Source organism: Alternaria metachromatica (genome assembly GCF_023757995.1).
Source record: "Alternaria metachromatica strain BMP 0045 chromosome Unknown scaffold_1, whole genome shotgun sequence".
Classification (NCBI taxonomy): domain Eukaryota; kingdom Fungi; phylum Ascomycota; class Dothideomycetes; order Pleosporales; family Pleosporaceae; genus Alternaria; species Alternaria metachromatica.
In genome coordinates, this window is record NW_026055492.1 from 535,405 (window position 1) to 554,310 (window position 18,906).

At 55.0% G+C, this 18,906-nt stretch overlaps 4 protein-coding genes and 1 non-coding gene across 5 annotated transcripts; 4 read left to right on the forward strand and 1 right to left on the reverse strand.

Annotated features, from left to right (window-relative positions):
- Positions 1–254: 254 nt before the first annotated feature.
- On the forward strand, positions 255–2,860 carry J4E83_000172 (uncharacterized protein; the record flags this gene model as incomplete). Its single annotated transcript, XM_049327136.1, has 2 exons — positions 255–872; positions 929–2,860. 2 exons carry the CDS (start codon positions 255–257, stop codon positions 2,858–2,860), a joined length of 2,550 nt encoding a protein of 849 aa, XP_049193281.1.
- Positions 2,861–3,086: 226 nt separating this feature from the next.
- J4E83_000173 lies at positions 3,087–3,217 on the forward strand. The gene has a single exon. It is a non-coding gene; the product is annotated as a tRNA-Thr (tRNA).
- A 311-nt stretch (positions 3,218–3,528) lies between these two features.
- J4E83_000174 (uncharacterized protein) lies at positions 3,529–8,242 on the reverse strand (the record flags this gene model as incomplete). Its single annotated transcript, XM_049327137.1, has 5 exons — positions 3,529–4,149; positions 4,212–4,750; positions 5,392–5,452; positions 5,502–6,791; positions 6,836–8,242. 5 exons carry the CDS (start codon positions 8,240–8,242, stop codon positions 3,529–3,531), a joined length of 3,918 nt encoding a protein of 1,305 aa, XP_049193282.1.
- A 766-nt stretch (positions 8,243–9,008) lies between these two features.
- Positions 9,009–10,194, forward strand: J4E83_000175 (uncharacterized protein; the record flags this gene model as incomplete). The annotated part of the gene is made up of 7 exons (XM_049327138.1): positions 9,009–9,011; positions 9,065–9,164; positions 9,283–9,322; positions 9,373–9,451; positions 9,496–9,907; positions 9,963–10,042; positions 10,105–10,194. The coding sequence occupies 7 exons, from the start codon at positions 9,009–9,011 to the stop codon at positions 10,192–10,194; spliced, it is 804 nt and encodes a 267-aa protein (XP_049193283.1).
- Positions 10,195–10,901: 707 nt separating this feature from the next.
- J4E83_000176 (uncharacterized protein) lies at positions 10,902–17,922 on the forward strand (the record flags this gene model as incomplete). The annotated part of the gene is made up of 5 exons (XM_049327139.1): positions 10,902–11,046; positions 11,095–12,578; positions 13,149–16,087; positions 16,184–17,190; positions 17,246–17,922. 5 exons carry the CDS (start codon positions 10,902–10,904, stop codon positions 17,920–17,922), a joined length of 6,252 nt encoding a protein of 2,083 aa, XP_049193284.1.
- Between the last annotated feature and the right edge of the window lie 984 nt (positions 17,923–18,906).

Below are 18,906 nucleotides of genomic sequence, written 5' to 3' on the forward strand. Positions count from 1 at the left end.
CCCCACGGGGACCCCAGACGCTGATCTTGTCTCTCTTCGGGCTAGGTCTCGTAGCTACGGCCGAAGAAACCGGCAGCCAAGGATGGATGCCTTTAGCCTCGTGACGAGGGTAGGATCCTTCGGTTTTCTCCGATGGTACTTTCGGGCGAAGTTCAATGGCCTGTCTTGCTATAAGTACAGTATGATTCATGATGGTCATGATACTTGGCAAGAAGACCGGCATTGCTAACTGTTAAACCCGTTCTATATTCATCATGCCGATGCTTGAGCACGTCCCCAGCGGCTACCAAGCTGCTCCCGCGACTGCATCGTCTGATACGAGCGTTGAGTTGGAGTCAAACTCGGGCTTTGTTTTCACATTCGACGCCTTACGACCTGGACTTTTCCGAACGACTTTCACGTCGCCCAAGCACTTGTTGCCGCCACACCGAGCCACACCAGTACCGAGCAAGACCCTGGACGACACGACTGCGGCACGGGTATCATCAAGCACCACCTCAAAAGCATTCGCCGTCGATGGAGTCACTGCCAATGTGGATTGGGAAGGCGGTGTACCCATAGTATCACTTACGCTTCCTGGCCAAAAGACACCCATTCATACCGATCTGCCCAATCGCTCCTATGTTGCTGATGGGCCTGGGGTTTCGCACTACACACGCTACAATAATGGGACTCTTCACCTTGGACTTGGCGAGAAGCCAGCGCCCATGGATTTATCAAATCGTCACTTCGTTCTCTCCGCCACCGACTCTTTCGGCTACGATGTTTATCGTACAGACCCGCTCTATAAGCACATTCCTCTCCTGATCAATTGCACGCCAGATGGCTGTGTTGGTATCTTCTCAACGTCACACGCCCGCGGCTTCTACTCTGTAAGAGATACCGCTGTACACCTGCATCTGTGACGCATGCTGACCTCTTTTACCAGGTCGGCTCTGAGATGGATGGGATGTGGGGACGCTTCAAAGTCTATCGTCAAGACTATGGCGGCCTCGAGGAGTATCTCTTGGTCGGAAAGACACTACCGGATATTGTGCGCATCTACGCTGACCTCGTTGGCTATCCACTTCTGGTGCCGCGGTGGGCATTCGGTTACCTGGCTGGTGGTATGAAGTACTCCATGACGGACGACCCACCTGCTAGTCAGAGCATGATGGAGTTTGCTGCCAAGCTCAAAGAACACGACATTCCATGCTCCGGCATGCAAATGTCATCTGGCTATACGGTCGCAGAGACAGAACCGAAGACGCGCAACGTGTTTACGTGGAACAAGCACCGGTTTCCTGATCCGAAAGGCTGGATCAATGCTTATCACAAGGAAGGCATTCGGCTCATTGCAAACGTGAAGCCGTATGTATTGGGCAGCCATCCCGAGTATCAAAAGCTCAAAGACGCTGGCGCATTCTTTACGGATTCGTTGACACTCGCATCAGCTGAAGCGAGACTATGGAGCGCGGGTGGAGGTGAGAGTGGAGTCGGTGGCCATATTGACTTCACCTCAAAGGCCGGATACAAGTGGTGGTACGACGGCATCCGCGAGCTGAAGCGTGTCGGTATTGACTGCATTTGGAACGACAACAACGAATACACTGTTCCACACGACGGCTGGCAGTGCGCGCTAGATGAGCCAGCAGTTACCCAAGAGCCCAAGAGCGACCACTATGGCACCAGCATCGGATTCTGGGGTCGTGCCCTCAACACCGAACTGATGGGGAAATCTTCGCACGATGCGGCCTTGGAGATGGAACCTGCGCAACGCCCTTTCATCTTGACCCGAAGCGCCACAGCAGGAACGCTTCGATACTGTGCAAGTGCCTGGAGCGGAGACAATGTCACCTCTTGGCCTGGCATGAAAGGCGCCAACGCTCTGTCCCTCACCGCGGGCGTGTGTCTAATGCAATGCTACGGCCACGACATAGGCGGTTTCGAAGGCCCACAGCCCAGTCCCGAGCTTCTCGTCCGCTGGTGCCAGCAAGGCATCTACAGTTCGCGCTTCGCCATCAATTGCTTCAAAACGGGCAAGGACAACCGCGTCGGCGATGTTATCGAGCCTTGGATGTATCCCGAGGTGACTAGCATAATCCGCGACACGATCAAGCGCCGCTACGAACTCATCCCCTATCTCTACTCGCTAGCGCTGCATTCTCACATGACTGCCACGCCACCGCAGCGTTGGACTGGATGGGGATATGAGAGTGATCCAGGGATTTGGACCAACAAGATACTTACCGATGGCGAGACACAGTACTGGCTTGGTGATGCACTACTGGTCGGTGGTGTCTTCACTCCTGGTGCCGAGACTGCTAGCATGTACCTTCCCAAGGACGCTTCAGACCCTGATGCCGCGTTTCTGGACCTGAACAACGACCCACAAACGTATTACAGCGCGGGACAGTGGGTTGATGTTGCATCGCACTGGGAGTCCAGCATTCCTGTTTTGGCGAAAGTTGGAAGCGCGATACCTGTTGGACGGGCGGAACAAGTCCTCTCTGTAGGCGAAATAAACAACCCGGCGAACCTGCCCCTGGACGACTACCGGGGGGTAGAGATCTTCCCTCCAAAGGCTTCTTCCAACGGTAAAGTCTACACGTCTACTTGGTACGAAGACGACGGTGTTTCGCCGCCGCCAGCCAGGATCTCCAGGTTCATAGTCTCTTTCGAGTCAACGGCCACGCAGGTACTGGTGCAATATGAGGAGAAATTGCAAGATGGCTTCGTCCCGCATTGGAAGGACCTGGAGGTTGTCCTGCCGAGGGGCGATGAGAGAAGTGTTGTCTTCAATGGCGCGGATGCGGAGAAGACGGGAACCGACAAGTTGGGCAGAGGGAGGTGGAAGGGTAGTGTTGGAGGGAGGAAATAAGCGTTGATTGCAGCTAGCACAAATTGAGCTGCGGATATTTCATATGTACCCGCTTGTGCCGCTCTGTGATTAGACCCTGATGGTTTTGCCCCGCTAGACACGACACCGCATTTTGGCGGCCGATCACGGCGAATGCAAGGACCGGTGTATAGATGTAGGTTATAGATGCCAGCCACGAATTAGAAAATAAGACGTTTATTTGAAGCGTTTGCCATCCAACTAGCAAGCCTTCCTAGCTCAGTGGTAGAGCGCGTCACTAGTAATGACGAGGTCGTCAGTGAGTAACACCCCCATTCGAAGCACGCAGGAGACGACCGACGCTGACGTGCCGTGAAGGTTCAATTCTGGCGGAAGGCAACTACGGCAACAGGCAGACGCCATTCCTTTTTGCTTGTGGTGTCCTGGGGTTCTGTTGTGAAGAATGTTCTTTTTTGCGGCATTGTGGTGGTGGAGGGGCGAAGTGGGGCTTATGCGTCTTCATCCTTCTATTGCCTATGCGACAACATCAAAAGCAGGATATTGAACAATCACAGACGACGGGAACAGTCTTCTCCGACCCCTAGCTGCAACGGCGTCTCTCACAGCAGGCATGCGACAATGTCCCCAACGTCCAGTCGTGGCACGACCCGTTGTCTCCTTTCCACCACCATGGACGTTTCTAATTCCCTCTACGATGCCTTCACCAAAACATTCCCATCTCTAACCCCAAGACGTTGTACTCTAACAAGCTCACGCTCCGCTTCATCTCCCCCACGCTTACCAACAACAACAGCACCAGAACCCGTCCTCGGCGTCTCAGCACCAGGTTCCTTCGGCTTCTCATCACCAGGTTCCTTCTGCTCTTCAAGCCACGGATACCACGCCCTGACAAAATTAACATCCCCCACCGACGGCGCCGTGTTAACCTGAATCGCCCACGTCGACCCAAAGCGCGCAGCAACAAGCGGACAAACACTGATATCGTTCTTTTCCCAGCAATTCGAATCCGCAGCATACGCATTCGAGGGATAAATCATGATGGAGCCGAGGTCAAAGGGGCCTTCGTCCATGATGGGAGCGTAGATGCTGTTGAAAGCGCCGTTCTTGGTGTACTGTGCACCAGCTTCGAAGTTGAATTCGTTCGCAAAGCCTTGCTCGGTGCAGAGGCGCTCTGCGGCGTCTTGGTGGCCGGCGACGCTGGCGGCGATGAGGGCGTCTTTGTAGCCTACTAGTTTGTCGCACCGGAAAAGGACGTTTTCGTCGCGGTCAAACCGGCAGTGCTCGTGAGCCATGCCGAGGACGTGGCCGATCTGGCTCTTGTGTCAGTGAACTAAGCGACGAGATGTGTTCGGCCGGCAACATGGAGACTTACTTCGTGGGCTACCCGATGAGGCTCTGTGCTTTTCGAACCCATGACTATGTAATGACGGCCGGCGGTGGTTTTGCGATGGTCGTACCCAATGCTAGCGTATGGCGCTTCTTCTGCTACTCCAAGATGTATTGCAAGAGCGTCCGCGCTTACTTTTGGGTTCCACGTTCCAGGCTCTTTCTTGTCCTTGTAGTCATCGAGGTAGCAGGTCGGATACGTTCTCTCATTTTTATCCTCGTTGCCGTCATGAATCTCCATCCACCCGAGGCAATGGCCGTTCGCAGCACTGGCTGGTGTCTTGATGGCGTCGGCCCATATCTTGAACCCCTTCTGGAGTGGACAGTCAAGTTCCGCTTTGGCCTTGGCGGTCGCAAAACAATATCGAAGGAGACGAATCCGGCCCTTCTTGGGGATGCTGATGGGAGGCCAGGGTTGCGCGATACCAAATTTAAAGTGATTCATGTTACCCTCCTGGGGGCCGATAGAGCCAGGATCGAGGGCGTCAGTTTCGGATCCGGTTCGACAGTACCGATTCGTGGAGGCTAGTACTAATGTAAGAACCCCTAAGAACAGGGGAAATAACAAGGCCATACGCATTGCAGCGATTCCTGGTAGACAGGCAGATGAGATCGGTTCTATATGTAGCGGTAATGGTCGTAATTGTCAGGTTGATCCTTGTGTACATTTCACTCGACTATGGATATGATTCAGCGTAGACGCTAGGTCACGACTCCACAAGAAGTGAATGTGCAGCTGCGTAGAAAATTATTCCAGGCAACGATGTCAGATAGGAGGTTGATGCGATCGCGTGCGCACACATCAGGGACCGTGCAAACGGCTGCACTACCACATCGACCTCAAATTGTAGAGTGCATGAAATGTTGTAGAACAAGTAGTCGGGCATCTCAAGCTATGTTGACAAAGGAAACACCGGATGCAATGATGAAGGCTGTGAACCAATCCTGTGAACATTTTGAATGAATGATTCCATGTATGCTCTACGCTTGCCATGTGATACCGCGTCATCTACGAAGACATGCCATGTAACGCCAGTCTAAATGCAGTATATGCTTGTGGAAATGAACTGAAAGTGAAGGGAAAGATCGCTGAATGATAATGAGGGTATGACGCTATGCAAGAAACAAAGAAGGGAAATGTAATGCCGCTAGGACCTAGATCTCACGTCCTTTCTTTTCCTGATGCTCCAATTCTTTGACGTACTTGACGAAAGTCTTCTTGTGAACCTACTTGTAGTTAGTATTGCTCAATCTCAACTTCTGACGTGATACGTACCAGACCAGCGTACTTGCCATCCCTGAGCACGCAGATATATCGTAGTCCGAGCTTTACAAAGCATTCGTATACCAAGTCCATCGGTGAGTGAACATCCAATGCAACAGGTGCTGGGTCAATATATGGAGTGAAATCACTTGGATCGTAAGCTTCTTGCTCTTCTTCGTCTTGGGGCTCACGCCCTGCAGCCCAATCGACTCGTGGTGACATGAGGCAAAGCGTGTTCTCTTCGTTCTCCAGCTTATCGAGCGCAAACTCTAGATCTGGTGCGGGAATGAGGCCAACAAGAACGCCGTTCTTGATGATGGATAGGCCGCCGTCCAGCTCACCTATCATTTGCAGTCCACGTTGCTTTGCACGCAGCTCGACTGCAGGGATGAGCGCGTCTTCTGAAATATCGATGATATGATCCTGTCTCTTCCCAGTAGTGATGTCGCCAAGCTCGGATGTGAAGATGGGCCGAACTTTGTTATCGAGGAATGGGTACGAGTTCATGTCTGTGAGCAGGTCGTAGATACTGAGCGGTTCAATGGCATCCGCCACCCATTTGGCGACCAGAATGCCGAGAGAGAAAGGGAGTACGTGATCCAGACTACCCGTGAGCTCGAATAAGATAACTGCCAGTGTGATACTAAGACGAGTGACACCGGTCATTGTTGCCCCAGCAGCCACTAGCGCGTACACTCCAGGAACGACGCATGAACCTGGCGGACCGTCAGGCGAACACTCTCCGAAGACGCCCAGATGGTTGAAGCGTAGAGCAGCAAGTTGAACAGTGTGGCCGATAAAGCGCCCAGCGAGACCGCCTACGACCATGGAAGGTACATAGATACCGGCTGGGACCTTGATACCAAAGGTGACGACAGTAAGAAGAGCCTTGATGACAAACGCGAAGAACAAGGTTTTGAGTACGCTCGGGATATGCTCGAGGGTCGGACAAAGACCGTCGCCGGTGTCTGTGTACGTGTCGCATGGACTTGCCAGTTCGAACAAGAGTTCGGTGACGGGAAGTTTGGTGTATCGGTTCCAGAAACTGATCAAACCAGTCACAAGCGCAACCAGGAAGACCTCAAGGAGCGGGTGCTTCTTGATGACGGGTATGCGACGGAATGTTCGTGCCCAGATGCGAGATGCTTTGATGAACAATGCGCCGAGAACGCCACCCACAGCGCCGGTGAACACAAAGGTTGCCAGTTCAAAAAACTTCCAGTCTAGATGATACCGAACCTCGAAGAGGACGATCTTCTTGGTGCCGTATGGATCCAAGAATTTAAGAGATAACGCAGCCGCCTATGAGCGATTAGCAATGTCGAGAGGAGAGACTAGCGACTTACGATGCAGCAAAAGAAGGTTCTGAAGAGCGTCTTGGACGGAAAGTAGTAGCTCACTTCCTCTAAACTGAAGAGCACTCCGCCAATCGGAGCGCCGAAAGCTACGGCAACACCACTAGCGGCACTAGCGCTGAGAATCTCCCTGCGTTTGCCGTCGTTGTTGCTATACTTTGAGAATATACGACACGCAATGTTTCCTATGCAAGTCGCAATGTGCACGTATGGGCCCTCCTTACCGAGACTGAGGCCCGATGCGACACTGAGGATCAGAGCTAGCGTCTTGACGAGCAGTGTGCGTACACCCAGATAACCGTGGAGAACGAAACCACTGAGAATGACCTTGACTTCGGCTACACCACTGCCCGCAGCGGAGTAGTAGACCATGGGTGGCCGTGCCTGGACTTCCTGGAACCTTGACTCTGGGCTGATGCTGCGCTTGCGGTCTTCTTCCTCTGCCTGATCAGAGTATCTCCGGACTTCTGCGCCGAGGTTTTCGTCGAGTGTGGACAGTGAGATGGCTGAAGGGATGACTGTTTTTGTGGTGAGCGTGAGCAGACACGAGGCCATGGAGAGCAAGATGACGGAGAGGACGAAAAAGCCATATTGGGTCTGGACGACGTCCAGCCTGTCATTGCGGACCGCCTCGGACCACTTGAGCCAGTTGTCGCATATCGAGGCACCTTGGCAGCACGCCTTGCGGCTCTTGTTCCAGCCGGTAGTGCAGTAGCCCTGCTTCAGATCGAACAGCGTGGTCTCGGTGGTGTTGACGAAGTAGGCGCACACGGCAGTGAGCACGCCGATTAGGGCTACCAGAATCCAGCCCTGCGCACCGTCGAACCAAGCGGCGAGGCGGCCCCTGATGTCCTTTCGGCTCCGCAGGGCCTTGACGCGGTAGGCGTCGGCGATGTTGTCGTGGACCCAGTCGGTCGACGTGAACTGATCGTACCACACGCGGTTGTCCTGGAAGAAAGACGCCTTTGCGGAGTGCATGCTCTGCTCGAGGCCCGCCCCCCGCTCGCCCAGGGCATTGACGAGGCGCTGGCTGAAGGTGTGGCCGCCGGTGAGGGAGCCCCGGCGGCTCCGCATGCGCGAGCTGGTGGGCAGCTGGCTGTTGTTGCGCGTCATGCCCGGGCGAGGGGTGCCCGGGGAGGTGGCGGGCAGGCTCTTGTAGGACCTGGCCCCCCGCAGATGGGGCACTCCTAGCAGGGCGGTCCGCTCGTTGACGCTGCCCGTCGACCTCGTGAGGTCCGTGTCCGAGGCACGCATCGGGCGCTGGGCGCTGAAGGTGAGCGTGGGCGACGTGGGCGTGGTGCTGCTGAAGGTGTCGTCGCGCTCGCGCTGTTCGGCGGCGTAGTCATCGTCGGCGTCGTAGTCGTCGACGCTGTGGTACGACTGCATCGACTTGGGCATGGCGAGGGCGGTGGGTAGGGAGGCAGCAGCTACAATCGGGGCAGGGGCGGTCTATTAGTGTCGAGGGCAGCCAGAGACATGTCGCCGAGCAGAGGCCGCTATCATGGTCATCCGGAAAACGATGGCGGTGTCACGATGGATATGTTATGGCTGGGCACCATGGCTGCTCCCCACTATGCCGCGGATCCCTCCAGGATGCGTTGTTGTCCTGTGTCCGGGGCGAGATAGGCTCCGCCGCGGGTCCGCCAGCTGTTTCAGACCGGCTTGCGTGTGCAGGGCGGCCAGGCGAACAAAGCAGCAAAAGCAGCAGCTCGAGCAGCTCCAGCAGGCAGCGGTGCGCAGCCCTCGGAGGCTGACCTCAGGTGTCTCACCACCGCAAAGGGCGGTAGGCGCGTCCCATGTGATTATTGGGGTGCACCCGTGGACGCGATGGTGACGGAACGCAGGGCAAACGGAAGGTGCTAACCCTACACGGAGAAGGCGCGATGCCGTAGCCGCCAATCGCAGCCCCCAGCCCCACCACTACACACTGACGTGCGTCTCGCGGTCGGGAGAATTGGGGGGTAGAGGCTGCCAATCTGTCGTTTCTTATCCGCCCGCGCATCCATCTGCTGCTGAGCCGCTGATCTGAAGATACAGACGACGCAACTCGGGAAAGCCGGTTTCGGAACACCGGGATTTCGCCGAGCGAGATATCCAAGGTACTAGCAGACATTCCGGAAGGTCTGACGACGATCGTGCCTACATCTCTCTAAAAGCATTCAAGATGGTGAGTCCTGCTGGACATTGAGTGCCATTGGGACTGCGTGCTGATGACTGTAGCCTGCTCTCTATGAACAGTTCTTCCTCTTCGGAGACAGCATAACCCAGGACTCCTTCTCCCAGGAGCGAGGCTTTGCCTTCTCTGCAGCCCTTCAAGCTGGTCAGTCCAAATATCATCATGTCTCCCGATTACTACCCCATGCAAAACATCTCTTCGTGAAGCTTCCATGGCGGCCATTGGCTCGGGCCACTGTAAAAGGCACTAATGATTCCAACAGCATACATCAGGCGACTGGATGTAGTCAACCGCGGCTTCAGGTTATGACGCCCTACCCTTACGACCGCACCGACAACTAACACCATGACAGTGGGTACAACACCCGCCAAGCTCTCCAGATACTGCCCGCCATCGTGCCCCCGCCGGATCAGGCTAAGATTCGGTTCATAGTAAGACTTGTCCATGCTAGATGCAGCCCTGACTGACCATACAGACCATCTTCTTCGGCGCCAACGACTCATCGTTACCAGATGCGCCAAACAAGCAGCATATTCCTCTTGATGAGTTCATCAAGAACCTAAAGGACATCATGTCCCATCCGCAGATCAAAGCCCACGACCCTCGTATCATCCTAGTAGCTCCTCCCCCAATCAACGAGCATCTGTGGTGGCCAAGAGACCAGTCGAACGGATATGCTAGCGTGACGCGCCTGGCGGGTGCGACCAAAACATATGCCGATGCAGTCGTTCAACTTGGCGCCGAGCTTGGCCTGCCTGTCGTAAATCTCTGGAAAGCCTTCATGGCGAAGACGGACTTCAAAGCAGATATTTGGAAGCTGGGTGATGATCTACCGGGCTCTTTAGACGTCTCGCAGAATGACGCCCTCGTGGAGCTTATGTACGATGGTAAGGGTTTCGCAAAACCTTCCTGTTTCCTCGCCATGCTAACTGCACGTTTCAGGGCTTCACTTGAACCCAGCAGGATACGAGATCTTCTACCAGGAGTTGATCAAGGTCATCGCAGAGCAGTGGCCGGATCAAGTAAGTTCTGACTGTATGAAATGCATGAGGTAGATACTGACTTTGTGCCTCCACTTTTGCAGTCGCCTGAGAAGCTGCCCATGGTACTGCCGCCGTGGAACGATCAGGAAGCGTGGAAACAGTGGGAGAGTGCTCAGTCTTCTTCGATCTAGCGCAAAAGTGGTAGACATTGGATGTGGGCAAGCTTGATTTCAGCTGCGCGATCAAGCGGGGCTCTGGGGAAGTCGTGTCCAATCGGGCGAGGGTGCATAACTCCGGCGGCTTGTGGTTAGCAGCGTCACTCGACGAACCTCAGCTCAGCATCGCGTCAACAGGACGCAAGAATACACCAGCAGTCAGATTTTCCTGTTCCTATTTCCTTTCCTGTTCAAACTTTTCTGGGACACTGTACATTATCTCGCTCCCTCTAGCGCCGTCTCGGGAACCGCCTGATCTTCGGCAAAGACCGCTGTTGCGACCATCGTACCTTCTGCTCCAGTAGTCCAACTAATCACACCGCCCAACACCCAACGCCTGCTGTCTGAGATAGCAGCACGGCCGATATCTCTTCACAGATCTTGCCTTTACCTCCAAATTGCCCACCGAACACCTCGATAGTCGGCTTCAAACGCATTCCTCACAACCGACGACCCAGACCCGCGCACACCGCAAACGCCTACTCTACTAAACAAGAGAGACTGCCACAAAAGAACTGGGCTACTGGGCAGCGGTCGCTCGGTGGTGAAGGTAGGGGAATCCCCACGGGAAGTCTGGTGTCTCTTTGTTGAGCAGGTCACCAAGGGATGAGAGAGTCACGGGCATGGATCCTCAGAGCGTAGCCTTCCAGCCGCGCGACGATTTCTGGCGTTTTCAAAGCGAAATGCTACGTGTGCAGGAGCACCAAGCCGAACTCGCCGATCGCGTCGCCCGCCTGGAGCGCAAGCAGGAAGACGATTCGCGTCTGAAGAACGTCTGGGGGACTTCATCGCCCTTTCCTTCGGTGCTGGGGGGAACACCCCAACAGGGTAAGACGCTTCACCTGAATTTATGCATCTTTAGCTGAAAACTGTTAGTTCCCCTGCAGCAGCCAACCGCCGAACACTTCACGAACTTCGACGACCAGTCCAGCAATCTCATCGGCAATCTCCAACTTGACGCCGACGAGGAACCCCGCCGTGTAGGGGCCACATCTCGCGCGAACAGCGTCCGCTTCGATGAGACTGCCAACCACGGTCACTGGGCGCATGCATCGAGATCGTCGCTGGATTTGATACCCCGCACTGGTAGCAGCATGGGCGGGCATGTCATGAGCGAGCGCAGCTACTCCCACAAGTCAGACGGAAGGCAAAGTTCTGCCGGCCAGTCGGTGCATTCTATGGCTTCGGGTCGCGCCAACAGCCTCACTAGCTTTGGTCCGACAACGCCTCAAGACGTCCCAGGGCTGGCTCCTGGCTTGTTCATTCTCGGCTCCGTTCCTGCCATAATACGTTGCTGGCTCAACACCAACTTCAAACACGACACCTTGCTGTATGCAGCAGTCTGTTCAGGTTCATACACATCCTATTTGGACTGGTACACAATTGAACACCTGGGCTTTCAGGATCGGGTCATTCTGGACGAGGACCGGGTTCGCAAGATCAAGCTGTCTGTCTACCTTCCAGAGGCTGTGCCTGTTTCAGCATCTTCACGATCCGACAGCCCGGCGCCGCAGCTTCCTTCAATAGGCGTAGATTTCACCGTCATCGAGGAGCACGACGCTCAGGTGAATCCAAAAGCCATTCAGATTTTCCTTGGTAGCGACATGCTTCGAGCACATAATGCCGACCTCCTTCTTTCATGCAACCAACTGACTCTGTATGATGATGACCGTAACAAGCTTCAGGTACCACTCGTCCGTCCTGAAGATGATCGCGCGTTCAAGTGCTTGCACGCTAGCGGTGCCTCTACGACGGATCCGAACCGCGCTACTTCGACTCTGGCTTCAGCGCATGCGCATCACACAACTCAGATGTCTAGCACTTCACCGACCCGTGAGACGTATTCGTCCATGGAGAAATCGAATGGCACAGGCCCAGTGACCAACTCTGAGGATGGCGGGTCAAGTGGCCGGAGGAGTCTCGAACAGCGTCCACAACCAGGCCTCTCAGCGTCAAGTCGCTCTGACAAGGATGCTCAGGAGCCGGGCTCTGTAAGTGGAGCTCCACAATCAGGAGCACCGCAAGCCATCTGGAGCAACTGGCGCCGTGACCAAGCGGAGAAGACAAACACGGGCTCTCTGGATTGGGCCAACGTGGGTAAAACCACCAGCTCAGATCCCAGCTACCAGCGACGTGATACAGGCATCAAAGTATTGAAACCTTCTAAATCCACGCGTACTCTGTCGACGTCAAACTCATCACCTGTGACCGGGCAGTCACGCTTCTTTGATGATGGAAAGCGCAGAGGCGAGAGCGAAGCAAGCAACCCTGCGGCGGCTCCTCCGGTGAAGAGGAGTGTGTCTGGGGACAAAGCAAGGGAAAATATGCCTGGCCTGTCGAAGCCTCGATCTGCGAATCCAGTAGGCGGTGCCTCTGCTTTCGCATGGCTGAACAGTGGCGGGTCAAAATGAAACGCGATGCTGCGCTTGTATCATACGTAACACCAAACGCCGGACAGAATACAGACTGTTGACATGGCGTCATGAATTCTACACATGCATGTGCTGTGGTTTCCCATGGTGTTGTCTAGGCGATTGTGACATGCACCAAACACAAACAGATGGTGTTCTGGCAGCTTCGCACACGCGACAGGGGGTGAGCATTCACCGCGTCGCCAAGCTCGCTTACCAAGGTAGTGTCCGCAAGGCTGAGCGGTCGGACAGCGATAGTGACGACGGCCCATGTCACGGCGCTGCTCTGATTTTTGCGGACATTGCGCTGTTACCCCTCGTTTGTTCACCGCCGTGCTACTGTGTTTGTGAAGAAGACGCGCCATTGCCCAGGTACTGCGGCCCGCTGCATAGTCCTTGTCCGCCTTTTGCTTGCCCTTTCACCCTCGCTCGTCCGCCCTCTACCGTCTGCCCTGAAGCTCTTCGCGGGCTTCACGGTAGGCAATCAGCTTCAAAACGGCCTCCACTAATAACAAGAAGCGGAAGATCGTGGTCCCCGCACGAGACTCGTCCAACGGCGACGGCACGCATTCACCGAATGTGGGCAGCGTCGGTGTAGGGTCCCCTCGCTCCTCCCCGCAACCCTCAGCATCGCCGCCACGCTATCTGCCACCGCACCTGCACGACGAAGTCCTGGTCGACACGCCCGAACCAGGCACGCTCTCGGCGCGAGACAGCTACACCGGGGCCAGCTCCCCCAGCGAAGCCTACGCCAACCTCACCCTCGACAGCCGCGAGGGCTCCGTCACCGACCTGGACCGCACACGCACCACCGAAGCACATCCTCAACGGCCCCCTCCACGCGCATCCTCACCCGCTAAGCGCCTCCACTCCGACATGGACGACAAGCCCGACGCACACGGCACGCGCACCAGCGACGCGCCCTCGGCCGCCCGCGCCAGCAAGCCCCTGCCTACCAGCACACCACAGCGCAGTGCACGCGCAACTTCCGTAGAGATGGCCGACGCGCCCGCCGGCAGCAGCCCCGACGGCGACGGCGACGATGACGCCACTGAGCAGCAGGGGCTCCCCGACATCGACGTGCAGGTGACTCGCGTCATGGGCATGATGTCGAGCGAGGCCCTTGTAGAAGGGCAGGAGGGCTACATTATTTCCGAACAGTGGCTAGAGCGCGTGTGGGCAAGGACGTCGGAGAACAGGGGCAGGCCCAACGACTTCAGCAGGAACGCGACCTTGGGTCCCGTGGGCCCTGTCGACAACTCGCACCTCGTCGACCCAGAACTAGCGCACGAGAACTTGGTCGACCAGCATGGCGATGACTTCGTCGCGCTCAGCAAGGAGACAACCATGGGCCAAGACTTCGAGATTGTGCCCCGCAAAGCGTGGGATCTGGTCCTCAGCTGGTACGGGCTTGAGAAGTCGAGTCCCGTCATACGCCGCTACGCCCACAACACGGTACCGGGCCAAGTCAGCGAGGATATTTCTTACGAGCTGCACCCTCCCATCTTTACCATCCAGAAAGTGCGAAAAACTCCCAACGCCGCTGACAGCACGAAACCAGCCGCAAGGTTCGTCGCGAGCCGCTACGAGAGCTTTGTAGCCTTTGTCGACGCTGCCAAGAAAGCCGCAGGCGTTGACCCCAACAACAAAGTTCGCATTTGGCGCATTCTCACGCCCGCTCCTACAGACCAGCCACAGGCAACACAGCCATCCGGCATATTAACACCCGACGCGTCTCCCCAGAACGGATCTCCTGTTACACCCGCACCCACGCAACGGCCTACACTCGTTATGGCGGCCGACAGTTTCAGTGCTCTTGCCTTTGGATCAGAGCGTGAGCTGGTCACAGGCAAGGACGAGACGGCCAATGAGACGTTCAACGCGTCTCTGACGCTGGCCGACGCTGGTCTGACCCAGGACCAGATCATTGTACTTGAGGAGCACGACGACAAGGGTGAATACATTGCCGATACCACCAAAACAGCTTCCAAGAACAAGGCTGGTGCTCTCGCTGGCAAGGGCCTGCAGAGCAACCCCAACAGTGGTAGGAGCACTCCAACGGGAGGACCCATGACGCGCGGAAGAAAGCAGAATGGCAAAGTCCGTGGCCACGTGGGACTTACGAACCTTGGCAATACCTGTTACATGAATTCCGCTCTCCAATGTCTACGGAGTGTCGAAGAGTTGAGCATGTACTTTCTGAATAACAAATGGAAAGACGAGGTCAACATCGACAACCCCATAGGCTTCAAAGGTGTAATTGCCAAGTCGTACGCTGGTCTTTTGAGCTCCATCTATGGCTTCGACAACAGCTCATCTGTCTCGCCCAAAGACTTCAAACTCAAGCTTGGTAGGGCGAATCCCATGTTTTCTGGTTATGGCCAACAGGACTCTCAAGAATTCGTCAGCTGGCTAGTCGATGCGCTCCACGAAGATCTGAACCGTATACACAAAAAGCCGTACCGAGAGAACCCTGATTCCGATGACAATACCTTCCGGGACCCTGAGGCAGTCAAGCAGCTCGGCGAGGTCTATCGGGAGAACCACCGAGCTCGAAACGATTCTGTAGCCATGGACCTGTTTAGTGGTTTTTACAAGAACACCATGGTTTGTCCGGATTGCGAGAAGGTCAGCATCACATTCGACCCATACAGCCAGCTTACACTGCAGCTGCCGGTAGAGCAGTCTTGGTCCCATACCGTCACATACGTGCCATTGTACGGGAAGCCTTGTCGAATCGAGCTTGACTTTGACAAAAATGCCACTATCAAAGCATTGAAGGAGTTCGTCGGCAAGCGCTGCGGCGGCGTTCCAGCCAACCGTATCATGGCGTCCGAGGTGTATAGTCACAAATACTATCGACACTTGGACGATGCATCGTCGATAGCGGAGTCGAATATAGGAGCACGGGACGAAATATATTTCTATGAGTTAGAAATGGCTCCAAGTAATTGGCCTGCACCTAAGAAGAAGGGCGCCAAGTACCGGATGACGCTTTCGCAATCTTCCGACGAGGAGATTCCGGAGACCGTTTCACCACTCCACGATCGCGTCATCTTTCCATTGTTCCACCGCATCCCAAGCACATCCTCGTATAGAGCCACGGGGCAGTCTATGGCGCTATGGCCAAGCTTCATTGTTCTCACTCGGGAGGAAGCCAAGGATTACGACACAATCCTGAGGAAGGTTCTGTCTAGAGTCGCTGGGATGACTAGTCGCAAGATTCTTAGTGAGCTCAGCGGACCAGAACAATCCCGCCCTGGGTCTGATGTTGTACTGACAACAGAAGAAGATGCGTCGCCAAACGATCCACAAGTCAATGACGGTTCTGTTGAGGGCGAGGACATTGTGGAGGTGACGATGACGGATGCAAAGGATACGCGTTTCGCTCAAGTCGATGAGGCTAACCAGGTTCCGGAAGTACTTCGGCCGGGTAGCTACATTCATCCGGAGTTCAGGTACGTACAAGCTAGTTCCAGGCCAAGCTTGTGACGCAAGGTCGCAGCTCTGAGACCGACCTTGGATTCGCGCAGCAACATACTAACTTAGAATAGGGCACTTTTCGAGATGAAGCACACACGAAAGAGCTCAGAGATTGTTACTACAGGCTGGAGTACCGTCGATTATTCAAAGCCACTTGAGCCTATCACCAAACGAGTCAGAATACCACCAGCTCGAGAAGAGTCTGTACAATCGTCCGCTGCTGGAAGCGAAACTACATCTAGCGACGAAGACGAGGACCTGTCACAGTCCACGATTGTCGACGCCGACGCAGCGATTGATGCCGCCAACGTCAGCAGCGACGAGGAAATGCAATCAGTCGAGCCGGCAGCACAAGAGTTTGCCCGTTCGGGCCGTCAGAACAAGAAGAAGAGCAAGAAAGCGCGGAAGCATGAGCGCAAAATGGAGCGAAAGCACAAAAACAACAAGAACTTCAAAAGTAAGAAAGCAGGCAAAGTACCAGACCAGCCGAACTACCCTGACGAACCTGACGACGAGTCGGATGAGAGATTGCTCCGAATGGGCGAGGCCCTTGTCCTTGATTGGAATGCCGAGGCCTATGATGCTCTATTTGGCGCCTCTACGACGGACGATGACAGAGGCGCGGACGTCATGAAGAACATAGAGGTTCTCGATGACACAGAGCTTCGCGAAAAGAAAGAGAGGCGCGCAGCTCGTCGCAAAAACGGCATCAACCTTGATGAATGTTTTGTCGAATCTTCTAAGAGCGAGGTTCTTTCCGAAGACAACGCATGGTATTGCAGCCGTTGCAAGGAGAGGCGCAGGGCGACAAAGACACTCGAAATCTGGACAGTTCCTGACATCTTAATTATCCATCTGAAGCGCTTTAGCGGGGCGAGAAACCTCAGGGACAAGATCGAAGATCTAGTTGACTTCCCTGTAGAGGGACTAGATCTGTCCGGCAAAGTCGGTTTCCCTGAAGGCAAGGATCTTACCTATGATCTCTTCGCAGTCGACAATCACTATGGTGGGCTTGGAGGCGGTCATTACACGGCCACTGCTCAAAACTTCTTCGACAAGCAGTGGTACGACTACAATGGTAAGCTTTACCGCATATCCTTTACACACAGTCACATTGATGCTAACTTCACTAGACTCCATAGTGTCTCGGTGTGAATCCGGCCGCAAGGCCGTATCGAGAAACGCCTACCTTTTGTTCTACCGCCGCCGTTCCCCCGTCCCTTTAGGCCCTCCTTCTCTTCAGCAAATTGTAACCGGCGACAACAGCAACCCCGACTCTGATGAAGATGCAGACGACCAACAACCTCGCTCTCGGTCACCGGCGGGAAACGGCTTGCGCCTCGACGATTCGTCCCGCAATGGGTCGTCGAGCGCTGGCGCAGTCGCAGCGGGAGCCGTAGCCCTGCGCGGGGGTGGTTATCCGCACTCAGCAGCCGCGAACCGTCCAAAGAACGGAGTCGCAGCCGGGAGCCAGAGTGACGATGATGAGCTACCATCCTATGGCGACGATGAGGGCTACGCTGATGACGGTGCTTACACGTCCACTCCTTGGGAAATGGACGCTGATCAACCAGCTTGGAGCTTCAGCGGCCTTGGCAGTGCGAACATGGATCGCCGTAACGACTCGGATGATGACGGTGCCGCGTCTGATACCGGAGCGATGGGTTCCGTAGGTGATGGAGAGATGAGCGAAAGGATGCAAGACTTTGATGACGATGGCGGTGTCAAGAATGGCTGGGGTGGTGTCGGCACACCCGTCGCACAGCAAGATGATGAAGTTGCCGAGATCAGGCTCGTCGGCGAAGACTGAGCAGACGAAAATCCTACAATACGCAGGAGGATTCGTGTTCCCCTGAATGGCAAATCATTGCATCTTTCGTCTGAGTGTATAGGTCGTGTATAGGTCGCGATCGTGGGCTTGGGAGACGAAAAGGCTCTCGTTAGACTAGATGGACATGACTGATGAACAAAAGGAGGATAGCATGGAAGGGTTGTACATGACGAACGGGACGGGATATCAAAGGTGGGTGAGGGTAATTATCCTCAGGGCGTTTTGCAAACATAGCATTCGTAGGCGCATCCGTAGGCGTATCAATGAAGATCTTGCATCATTCACCATACTAAATAGTATCTTGAGATTGAGTCTCCCACGCCGCGCGCTACTCAGTCCGAACAACACCAGCCACGCCATCATCGCATGAACCGCACAGACCCATCCATCACCTCGCGTAGAGCAAGAGCGGAGACAGGGATGCCGGATATCAGGAAGCACTAATGGAGTTGCGCGCAGCCAATGAGCAATTGACTCCAGGGGTTTCTACCACCGGTGTTTGAGGCTTGTGAGTTTGCCAGCCTTGACATTGACGTTCTGGTTCTGCCATGACGCTGTTTCTCCTTTTTCTCCACGGCCTAGCGAACGTGGCGGACATGGTACAAGGTCCGCGGAGTAGGTATAAACGGTGTATAAAGCGCTATAGCACATCATGGCGTGCGGCATACCGGCTACAAGCGTGATGGTACGCAACGGTTTTCTTCGTGAATGGGGCGGTTGATAAACGATGTGAAACGCAAAATCGAAGGCACGTACCTGCCCCCACAGCAGTTTATCACGCGCAGTACGAAAGGCAATCGCGTCACATCCTCCAGAAGCCCCATTCCCAGTCGCAACACCAGTATCCTCGCATACTTACCAACACAGAAAGCCCATGGCGTTCCTGAAAAGATCGAGATTCTCTGGCGCAGGAACAAAAGCGGGTAGAAGCGATATACAGCAAGGATGTATATTATCAATAGA